Source organism: Chiloscyllium plagiosum, chromosome 48 (assembly GCF_004010195.1).
Source record: "Chiloscyllium plagiosum isolate BGI_BamShark_2017 chromosome 48, ASM401019v2, whole genome shotgun sequence".
NCBI lineage: Eukaryota > Metazoa > Chordata > Chondrichthyes > Orectolobiformes > Hemiscylliidae > Chiloscyllium > Chiloscyllium plagiosum.
Window position 1 is genome coordinate 1,800,985 of NC_057757.1, and position 10,995 is coordinate 1,811,979.

At 42.9% G+C, this 10,995-nt stretch overlaps 1 protein-coding gene across 2 annotated transcripts in view; it reads right to left on the reverse strand.

The window, feature by feature from the left end:
- Positions 1-10,995, reverse strand: part of chrne (cholinergic receptor, nicotinic, epsilon) — a 31,580-nt gene that overhangs the window by 10,629 nt on the left and 9,956 nt on the right. For both annotated transcript variants that reach the window (XM_043683434.1, XM_043683435.1), the window contains exons 8-10: positions 9,699-9,813; positions 5,196-5,310; positions 2,161-2,368 (exon numbers count right to left, since the gene is read on the reverse strand). In XM_043683434.1, coding sequence (XP_043539369.1) covers positions 2,161-2,368; positions 5,196-5,310; positions 9,699-9,813 — 438 coding nt within the window. The remainder of the gene's footprint in view (positions 1-2,160; positions 2,369-5,195; positions 5,311-9,698; positions 9,814-10,995) is intronic.

A 10,995-nucleotide genomic window follows, 5' to 3' on the forward strand; every position in this document is an offset into this window, starting at 1 on the left:
CATATGTCCTAAGTTATCCTTGCTTTTTACTGCATTCTCAGTCTGCCTCAATTTTAAATCCGCCTGGAAACATGCTATCCTGCTGCTTAAACCTTTCCTATTAATATACCCATCCAGATGCCTTTTAAATGCTGTAATTGTACCAGCCTCCACCACTTCCTCTAGCAGTTCATTCCATACATGCACTACCCTTTGCTTGAAAAAGTTGCCCCTTAGGTTCCTTTTTGGCATTTATTTCAATGCAAGAGGCTTAACAAGGAAGGCAGATGAACTCTGGGTATGGTTAGGATCATGGGACTGGGATATCATAGCAATTACAGAAATGTGGCTCAGGGGTGGCCAGGACTGGCAGCTTAATGTTCCAGGAAACAAATGCTACAAGAAGGACAGAAAGGGAGGTAAGAGAGGAGGGGGAGTGGCATTTTTGATAAGGGATACCACTGCAGCTGTACTGAGGGAGGATATTTCTGGAAATACATCTAGGGAAGTTATTTGGGTGGAACTGAGATAAGAAAGGGGTGATCACCTGATTGGGATTGTATTATAGACTCCCTAATAGTCAGAGAGAAATTGAGAAACAAATTTGTATGGAGATTCCAGTTATCTGTAAGAATAATAAGGTGGTAATGGTAGGGGATTTTAACTTTCCAAACATAGACTGGGACTGCCATGGTGTTAAGAGTGTACAAGGAAATTTTCTGATTCAGTATGTGGATGTACCTGCTAGAGAAGGTGCAAAACCTGAGCTACTCTTGGGAAATAAGGCAGGGCAGGTGACTGAGGTGTCAGTGGGGGCCGCACTTAGGGACCAGCGACCATAATTCTTTTAGTTTTAAAATAGTGATGGAAAAAGATAGGCCAGATCTAAAAGTTGAAGTTCTAAATTGGAGGAAGGCTAGAACGGTATTAGGCAAGAACTTTCAAAAGCTGATTGGGGGCAGATGTTCGCAGGTAAAGGGATGGCTGAAAATGGGAAGCCTTCAGAAATGAAATAATGACAGTACAGAGACAGTATATTCCTGTTAGGGTGAAAGGAAAGGCTGGTAGGTGTAGGAAACGCTGGATGACTAGAAAAATTGAGGGTTTGGTTAAGAAAAAGAAGGAAGCATATGTCAGGTGTAGACAGGATAGATCAAGTGAATCCTTAGAAGAGTATAAAAGCAGTAGGGGTATACTCAAGAGGGAAATCAGGAGGGCAAAATGGGGACATGAGATAGCTTTGGAAAATACAGTTAAAGAAAATTCAAAGAAATTTACAAATACATTAAGGACAAAAGGACATGGATAGAATAAATAGACAAAGTCTTTTCCTTGGGTGGGGGAGTCCAGAACTAGAGGGCAGAGGTTTAGGGTGAGAATATATAAAAGGGACCTAAGGGGCAACTTTTTCAAGCAGAGATTGGTATGTGTATGGAATGAGCTACCAGAGGAAGTGGTGGAGGCTGGTACAATTGCAACATTTAAAAGACATTTGGATGGGTATATGAACAGGAAGGGTTTGGAGGGATATGGGCCAGATGCTGGCAAGTGGGACTAGATTAGGTTGGGATATCTGGTCAGCATGGACGGGCTGGACCGCTGGGTCTGTTTCCGTGCTGTACTTCTCTATGGCTCTATGACTCTAAACCTTTCCCCTCTCACCTTAAACCCATGCCCTCTAGTTCTGGACTCCCCCACCCTAGGGAAAAGACTTTGTCCATTTATCCTATCCATGCCCCTCATAATTTTATAAACCTCTGTAAGGTCACTCGTCAGCCTCCAATGCTCCAGGGAAAACAGCCCCAGCCTGTTCAGCTCTCCTGACAGTTCAAACCCTCAACCCTGGCAACATCCTTGTAAATCTTTTCTGAACCCTTTCAAGCTTCACAGCATCCTTCCTGTAGGAGGGACACCAAAATTTCAAAATATCATCTGCTAATTATACCTCCTATGTTCACATCCAAATCATTTATAAAAATGACATAAAGCAGTGGACCCAGCACCGATCCTTGTGGCACACTAGTGGTCATCTTAATGACAATTTAGGAAGAACATGTTCCAGATTTTGACAACCCCTTTGTGTGAATAAATGTTTCTTCATTGACATCACTCAGTGTGACGAAATGTCCTGTGGAACTTGAAAGCCTTAGAATCCAAAAACAGACTCATCAGCATCATTACCTGCAGTCGGCTTGTTCACTCTCTTTAGTCCATGCCTATCTCGCTGTCGTTCAAACATCAGTTCGCTCCGTGGTTTTTTGAGAATATATTCCTCCGCTTTTATCATAATCCCAAAGGAGCTCCTGCGCCTTGGTTGATGTGTGTCCAAGGGATCCTCAGAAGATTCCAAGTGCATGCCCAGATAATGAGGCAGGAACTCCAGGAATACCTACAAGTAAAGCATGTAAATTAGTGAGTTTCACCTATTAATTATAAGCAGCTCCCTGTCGACTGAGACAGTGTAGCCGAAAGCCTTCAGCCTTCCAGACAATCTTCACCATCTATTTTTTCCCCTCAGATGAACTCTCATTTGGAGTAGATTAGATTAGATTCCCTACAGTATGGAAACAGGCCCTTCGGCCCAATAAGTCCACATCGACCCTCTGAAGAGCAACCGACCCAGACCCAATCACCTACATTTACCCCGACTGATGTACCTAACACTATGGGTAATTTAGCATCGCCAATTCACCTATCCTGCACATCTTTGGATAGTGGGAGGAAACCCACACAGACACGGGGAGGATGTGCAAACTCCACAGACAGTCACCCAAGGTGGGAATTGAACCTGGGTCCCTGGCACTGCGAGGCAGCAATGCTAACCACTGAGCCACCATGCCGCCCTAATACTAATCCAGTACTAATCCAGCACTTCAACACTTTTGCCCAAATAGCTTTCACTCTGTTCTGCACTCCCTCCTGGCCTGACGAAATGCTGAAATACATACAGTCACTGATTAGTGATTAGGAAAGAGAAGCTTCACTACATTTTACACTCTACCCCACTCTCCAATTTAAAAGCTGGATGGTTTCTTCCCTTGGGTCTGGCTAAAATAGCCATCAACAGTTTCAGGCAGTGGGACGTGGAGGGGGTCAAAATTCCCATCTGGCTTCTCTTCCACAACTACACCAATGCCCAGATGCTCTTGGAGAGAGAGAGCACATGGTGTCCACCAGCATCCTCAAAGCATTTCGCAAGAGATTACTATTGCAGGAGTTAGAGTGTGTAATCTCCCCTTCTAATACTATTTTGATTTAGTCTACCTTCATTGTTTCCTCACCTTTTTTTTTGTTTTTAATCATAGAATCCCTACAGTGCAGAAAGAGTCCATTCAGTCTGCATTGATCCTCTGAAGAACATCCCATTCAGAACCACTGCCCCCCATCCCTGTAACACTACACTTCCCATGGTTAAGCCACTTAGGCTGCACATCCCTGGGCACTATGGGACAAGTTAGCACGGCCAATCCATCCCAACCTGCACATTCCTGGGCACTATGGGACAATTTAGCACGGCCAATCCACCCTAACCTGCACATGTCTGGGCACTATGGTACAATTTAGCACGGCCAATCCACCCTAACCTGCACATCCCTGGGCACTATGGGACAATTTAGCATGGCCAATCCACTCTAACCTGCACATCTTTGGATGGTGGGGGGAAAACGGAGCACCCAAAGAAAACCCACACAGACATGGGGAGAACATACAAACTCCATACAGACAGTCACCCAAGGCTGAAATTGAATCTGGGTACTTGGCGCTGTGAGGCAACAGTGCTAACTAAATGCCCTGCTTGTCAGTGCTCATAATTTGTAATTTGGTTAATTAGGCAAATGGGTGATGTGGGGAGGGGGGGTTCTTTAAAAACAAAGAGCTAATTAAATCTGGGATCATCCCTGACTTCATTGTGCTCTACCATACCGGGAGAATCCCAGTGAATGGTTGTGTGGGCTGCAGCCACCTGGAGGTGCAGGGAAAGAATGGCCTGGGGGAATGGGTGGTACACAACTCCTTTATGGAGGTAGGACAGATTGAAAATACAGTTTCAAAAGAGTTAATAAAGAGAGGCATAAAGGCAAGCAAGCTTTGCTTGCTTGTTGAAATATTACTTATGCTTCAATTGTGTCAAAATCATCTTACCACATGTTAGGAAACATGTCAATACCACAGAGAGGATGCAGGGAAGATATGCTGGAATGCTACAGCATTCCAGTTATGTGGAGCAGCTGGAAAAGATGGGATCATTCTCTTCAGACCTGGGAAGATGGGAATTTAATCACAGTGTTCAAAATCATGATCACCTTAAAAATAAGGCAGGATAGTGGGTGATCAAAGGACACAGATTTAAAATCATCACTATATAAAAAAAAAAGAGGGATGACGTAAAATTTTTAAGTGCAGTGAGTTCCTGTGAAAGGGCAATGGAACCGGATTCAATAATATCTTCCAAAAAGGCATTGAATACGTATGTGAGGGAGATTTGTGCAATGGTTAAGAGCAGGGGTTGTAGAGCTAGTTAGACAGAGTTGAACCAAAATGCTTTCTCTTGTGCTGTAAGATTCTGTGGTATTTTAACATATCTACATGCCTGGTTGTTTTATTCAGGCTGTAAATCAGAAATTTCACTTAGAAAGGAGAGTGCTGCAGGAGGGAGCCATCATGCCCCTACTAGGATTCATAAAATCATGAGGGACATGGATAAGGTGAGGAGCAAAGATCTTTTCCTGAGGGCAGAGGTTCATAAGTAGAGGGTGTACTTTTAAGGTGAGGGGACAAAGATTTCAAAAGGACCTGAGGGGCAACTTTTTCACACAGAAGGTGGTTTGTACATGCAATAAACTGTCAGAGGAAATGGTAGATGCAGGTACAGTTACAACATCAAAAGGACATTTGGACAGGTACATGAATAGGAAAGATTTGGAGAGATATGGACCAAATGCAGGTAAATGGAACTACTTTAGTTTGGGAAACGTGGTCAGCATGGATGAGTTGGACCGAGCGGTCTATTTCTATTCTGTATGACTCTATAATTAGAAAGTGGAATATGTGGCTGTTTATGTAGTACAGCTCCAAATGTTGGACACAGGCCGCTTGCGAGTGTGAAAAGAATTAATGTGTTAAGTAAAACATGCAAAAAAAAGACACTCAGAGAGAAGGATATGTGAAAACCCCCATTCATATTCTGTAAGAAAAACAGTTGCAAATGCTCTTACTTGTTTGATCTTCTCAGACATGCTGTGGGTGTTCGGTGTCCTCAAAGAGACATTTAGGACTATGACACAGTTTGTTACAATCAATGTACAAACAACCATTACAAATATTAAATATCTGCAAGAGAAACAAATAGTTTCGTTATCACATTACAGGTCTTGGGAGCTGGCAGTGTACAAAATGTCTGCCGCGTTTCCTACATTTCAAAGCTGACCACAGTTCGAAAGTATTTCATGAGCTGTGAAGCACCTTTAGCTATTCAATGATTGTGACAAGCTCCATATAAACACATGAAGAAAATCAGTCCAATAGTCCATAAGACCATAGTGGAAGTGAGGCCATTTGGCCCATCAAGATCACTCCGCCATTCAATCATGACTGATCGGTATTTCAACTCCACTTACCCGCACTCTCCCCATATCCCTTAATTCCTTGCGCGATCAAGAATTTATCAATCTCTGCCTTGAAGACATTTAACATCCCGGCCTCCACTGCGCTCCGTGGCAATGAATTCCACAGGCCCACTACTCTCTGGCTGAAGAAATGTCTCCTCATTTCCGTTCTAAATTGACACCCTCTAATTTTAAGGCTGTGCCCATGGGTCCTTGTCTCCCCGCCTAATGGAAACAACCTCCCGGCGTCCATCCTTTCTGAGCTATGCATTATTTTGTAAGTTTCTATTAGTTCCTCCCTCAACCTTCTAAATTTTAATGAATACAATCCCAGGATCCTCAGCCATTCATCATATGTTAGGTCTACCATTCCAGGGACCATCCATGTGAATCTCCAGTATTCTTTTTTTCCAAAGTGCGAGACAAGTTTTGAGAAGATTTGTAGCTCAAAGTGCAAGACCTCACATTTGCTCACGTTGAATTTCATCAGTCATTTCCTGGACCACTCTCCTAAACTGTCTAAATCTTTCTACAGCCTCTCCACCTCCTCAGTACTACCTACCTGTCCATCTAACTTTATATCATCAGCAAACTTCACCAGAATGCCCCAAGTCCCTTCATCCAGATCATTAGTATACTAAGTGAACAGCTCCAGCCCCAACACTAAACCCTGCAGGACACCACTTGTCACTGGCTGCCATTCTGAAATAGAACCTTTTATCCCAATTCTCTGCCTTCTGTCAGACAGCTAATCCTCAATCCATGCCAGCAGCTCACCTCGAACACCATGGGTCTTCACTTTACTCAACAGCCTCCCATGAGGCACCTTTTCAAAGGCCTTTTGGAAGTCTTTGGAAGATAGATGGCATCCACTGGCTTTCCCTGGTCTAACCTACTTGTTACCTCTTCAAAGAATTCTAACAGGTTTGTCAGGCACAACCTTCCCTTACTAAATCCATGCTGACTTGTTCTAATCCAACCCTGCACTTCCATGAATTTAGAAATTTCATCCTTAACGATGGATTCTAGAATTTTACCAACAACCGAGGTTAGGCTAATCGGCCTATAATTTTCCATCTTTTGTCTTGATCCTTTCTTGAACAAGGGGGTCACAACAGTGATTTTCCAATCATCTGGGACTTTACCTGACTCCAGTGACTTTTGAAAGATCACAACCAATGCCTCAGCTATTTATTTAGCCACCTCCCTCAGAACACTAGGATGTAGTCCATCGGGGCCAGGAGATTTATCAATGTTTAGACCTTTTAGCTTTGCTAGCACTTTCTCTTTTGTAATGCTGACCATACTTAACTCTGATCCTGACTCTCCATAATTGTTGGGATATTACTTCATGTCTTTCACTATGAAGACTGATGCAAAATACTTATTAAGTTCTTCAGTTATTTCCTTATCTCCCATCACCAGCCTTCTAGCATCAGTCAACCTGATTTTGCAGAACATTGCTGAAGGAGAGAGTAGTGATGCTGTCCACTATTGTCATAAGATGGGATATCTATTCCTAAACACTATGACTCCTACATGGATATTGAATGAAGATGGGATGGGATTCGGCTGAGATCTGCCACGTGTTCGCACATTGTGCTCTGTGAGTCATCTCCCTCTTCATTTCAGTTTAGGGCTAATTCAGGGGAGGTGCTCAGGTTGGGGAATGCAGGTGCTAAGCAGACAGGATCTCAAGCTAGTTCAAAGTTTTCTCAAACGAGAAACATCATGAAAATATTTACAAGGATGTTGCCAGGGTTTGAGGGTTTGGGCTATTGGGAGAGGCTGAATAGGCTGGGGCTATTTTCCCTGGAGCGTCGAAATCTGAGGTAAACCTCAGAAGTTTATAAAATCATGAGGGGCGTGGATAGGGTGAATAGCCGAGGTTTTTTTTTCCCCCAGCGAAAGGGAGTCCAAAACTAGAGGTTTAAGGTGAGAGAGGAAAGGTTTAAAAGGGACCCAAGGGGCAACCTTTTTCACACACAGGTTGATGTGTGTATGGAATGAGCTGTTGAGGCAGGTACAATTACAACATTTAAAAGGCATCTGGTTGGGCACATGGATAAAAAGGACTTTGAGGCGATATGGGCCAAATGGTGGCAAATGGGACTAGATTAATTTAGAATACATGGTCGGCATGGACGAGTTGGTATGAAGAGTCTGCCTTTGTGTTGTTCATCTCTATGGCTCTGTATTTCTTTTGATTTATTATGCCAACTAGGACTCAGTGGGTAGTGCTCTGTCAAGGTCATAAAGAGTCAAGAATCCAGAAACAATCCCATTGCCAGTAATGGGTTCTGCACTGTCAAATGGATTCTCTTTCAGATGATACATGAAACAGTGTCACCAAATCTATAATTATACTGTGGTGTCATAGTGAAGCGAATAACTAGTGGATTTGAAATCCACAGAACATTAATTCAAATCCAGCTCAGGCATTTATTAATTTTATTGTTGATGGTTGAAGAATGAATATTGACCAAGAACAAAGATACCCTGCTGTACTTTAAACTCGTGCCACAGGATTTTTTGCATCTCCCTCAGGGGGCAGATGGGGGCCTTGGCTTAACATTGTCTGATGGACAGCATGTGTGCACTCCCTCAGACTGGACACTGAAGTGCTGTCCTGAAATTTCTTGCAAATCCCTGGAGTGGCACTTGAAACCATGAGCGGACTCATAGGGGTGATTGCTGCTATTACAAATAACCCTGGTTTCCTTAAAATAGGAAGGAGAGAAATCAGTTATGTGACTTCATGTGTAATATATCTGCTAGGGACAGGAAGTGATTTTTTATTTTTCTTCCTGCCCCGTAAACAGGCTGCTGACATTCACTATCGAGACTTAGTTATGTAAATACAAGGAGGCTTAAGATTTAGGATCAGTGCCAAACTGCTTACTTAGGTAAGTGGAGGATGACATCTAAATCCTTTTCAGATGGGATCAGCTGTCCATTCCCAATGCTTGATACTGTATAGAGTTGACACTATTAATAAGTTCTTAAATATAATAAGGCACTGGAAATTGAACAGTTGTCTTTCCCCTTTGAGACTGGCCGTTTGTAACCTGCAATGGAAACAATTTGATTTCCAAAAGTGCTGGTTTGAAAGGGAAGAATATTAGTTTGCACAGTTCCTATCCTTCACCTTCTGCTTTACAATGCACACGACTGGATTGCTAAATCACTTCAGAGGGAATTAACAGAAAATTAAGTGGCAATTTCCTACTCTGTTAAAAGGTCGTAACTCCAGCAGCTTTACAAAGTCATGTTCTGAGGTTAGCTCCCTGGGTACCAGATTTATTGAATTCAGGTTTATAGCATGGTGAGAATATCAAATGCCTCAAATCCTTTCATGACCTTGCGGCCCTTCCCTATCGCTGTAACCTCCTCTATCACTGCAACTTTGTTATATCTCCATTCCTTCGATTCTGATTTAGCTAGCTTGGACCTCGGTTGGAAATTCCTTCACTAAACCTCTTTGCAACTCTCTCCCCATTTGAGACTCTGCTTAAAACCAACCTCTGTGTCCAAGCCTTTGGTCACCTGTCCTAATATCTGCCTATCTGGAAAAATCTGAATCATATTGGCATTTCTACAACATTAAAGTAGCCATAGAAATGCAAGTTGTTTTTTTCTGTAATCTGGCATTCTCTCCTTCAAAAGGCCATGGAGGTTGGGGTACAAGTGGGAATTGCAAGACAGATTTTTGTTGGCTAACAGTACAGATGTTATATATAGTAGAGAAAAGTTGCAGAACTGTTATTATCTAGTATAAGGCCCGAAGTCTAGACAGCTCTCCTCCTATTTCTAAAGTTCCAATACAACTATGAACCTTAAGCTGTCATTGCCCTGTCAATTTACATGACTATCCCAGCAGGATCAGAAGAAAACTCTTTATTCATCCCTTACAATCCCATGGCTACAAAGGCTCATTATTATGCGTAATCTGTGATTGACTGTTTCAACCAGGTTAGAACTTGATTCGTGGTTCTAACCTGTGTGTTTCGATCTGTAGCCAGACCATACCGATTGGGACTTCTGGGGAGGAAATGGTGAGGGAACCAACTCTTAACAAATTACTACCTGAAACATTACACCTGCATCACTTACTTTCCAATGAGTGGAACATTCAGTGATGTTTCTGGAATTTTCTGTGCAATCAGGAACAGAAAGATAGTCTGGGCCAGCAGGACAGAAATGGAAAGTGTACATTTTTGACAGCCAGCTATGTATAAATAAAAGGAAAATGTAATTAAATACAATATATTTCACTTATTTTTCACCAGAATTTCACACATTTGCCCATACTCTGTCTCCATGTTCCTTTATTCTTTCTTAAGCCACTTAACTAATAAAATACTAAACGATGACATGGCCTCGATTCTGTCATTAAAATTCACTGTGAATTCTACATCCCCACCCTTGGTTAAATGCAATCCTGCACTCCACCTTAAATCTCTTACACTTGTACATTGAGGAGTATCACAAGGGGAGTTTGTTTATTTCATAGAATCCTTACAGTGCAGAATGCTGGCCATTTGGTCAATAGAGTCCGCACTGACCCTCCAAAAAGCATCCCACTCACACTTACCCCCTCATCCTCCAACCTTATTCCCCATAATCCTGTCTTTCCTGTGACTAGTCCACCTAACCTACACATCCCTGGACACTACTGGCAATTTAGCATAGCCAATCCACCCAACCCTGTAAAGCTTTGAACTGTGGGAGGAAACCAGAGCACCTGGAGGAAACCCATGCATACACGGGGAGAATATGCAAACTCCACACACATCTGAGGCTGGAATCAGACCCAAGTCCCTGGCACTGTGAAGCAGCAGTGCTTAACCACTGAGCCACTGTGTAATAAGGATTTTTGAGATGCATGAATACAACCCCCTTTCCAAGAAGGTTGAAGCTTTCATTCCTTAAAATTGTCAAGTGATCATCTTGGCAACTGGTCTGTCCAGTTTGAGGCCGGTCACTTTAATTTCAGCAGCTCACTGGCTTCCACACCAGAGCTGAGGGCCCAGTGAGAGTGTACGGGAACTAGGAATTTGTACATTCTGCACTAGAGAGGATCTTTTAATGGTTGTAACGCTTTCTGAACAGATGAAAGAACTCGCTTTGACTTGGCAACTATGGAAATAGGTGAAACACTGGAGTTCAGTCCACTACCACTCATCCCCCCCCCCCCCCCCCCCGACACATACGCAAACACTGAGGCTGTATCCTAGGGAGTGTTGCTGAACAAAGAGACCTTGGAGTGCAGGTTCATAGCTCCTTGAATGTGGAGTCGCAGGTAGATAGGATAGTGAAGAAGGCATTTGGTACGCTTTCCTTTATTGGTCAGAGTATTGAGTACAGGAGTTGGGAGGTCATGTTGCGGCTGTACAGGACATTGGTTAGG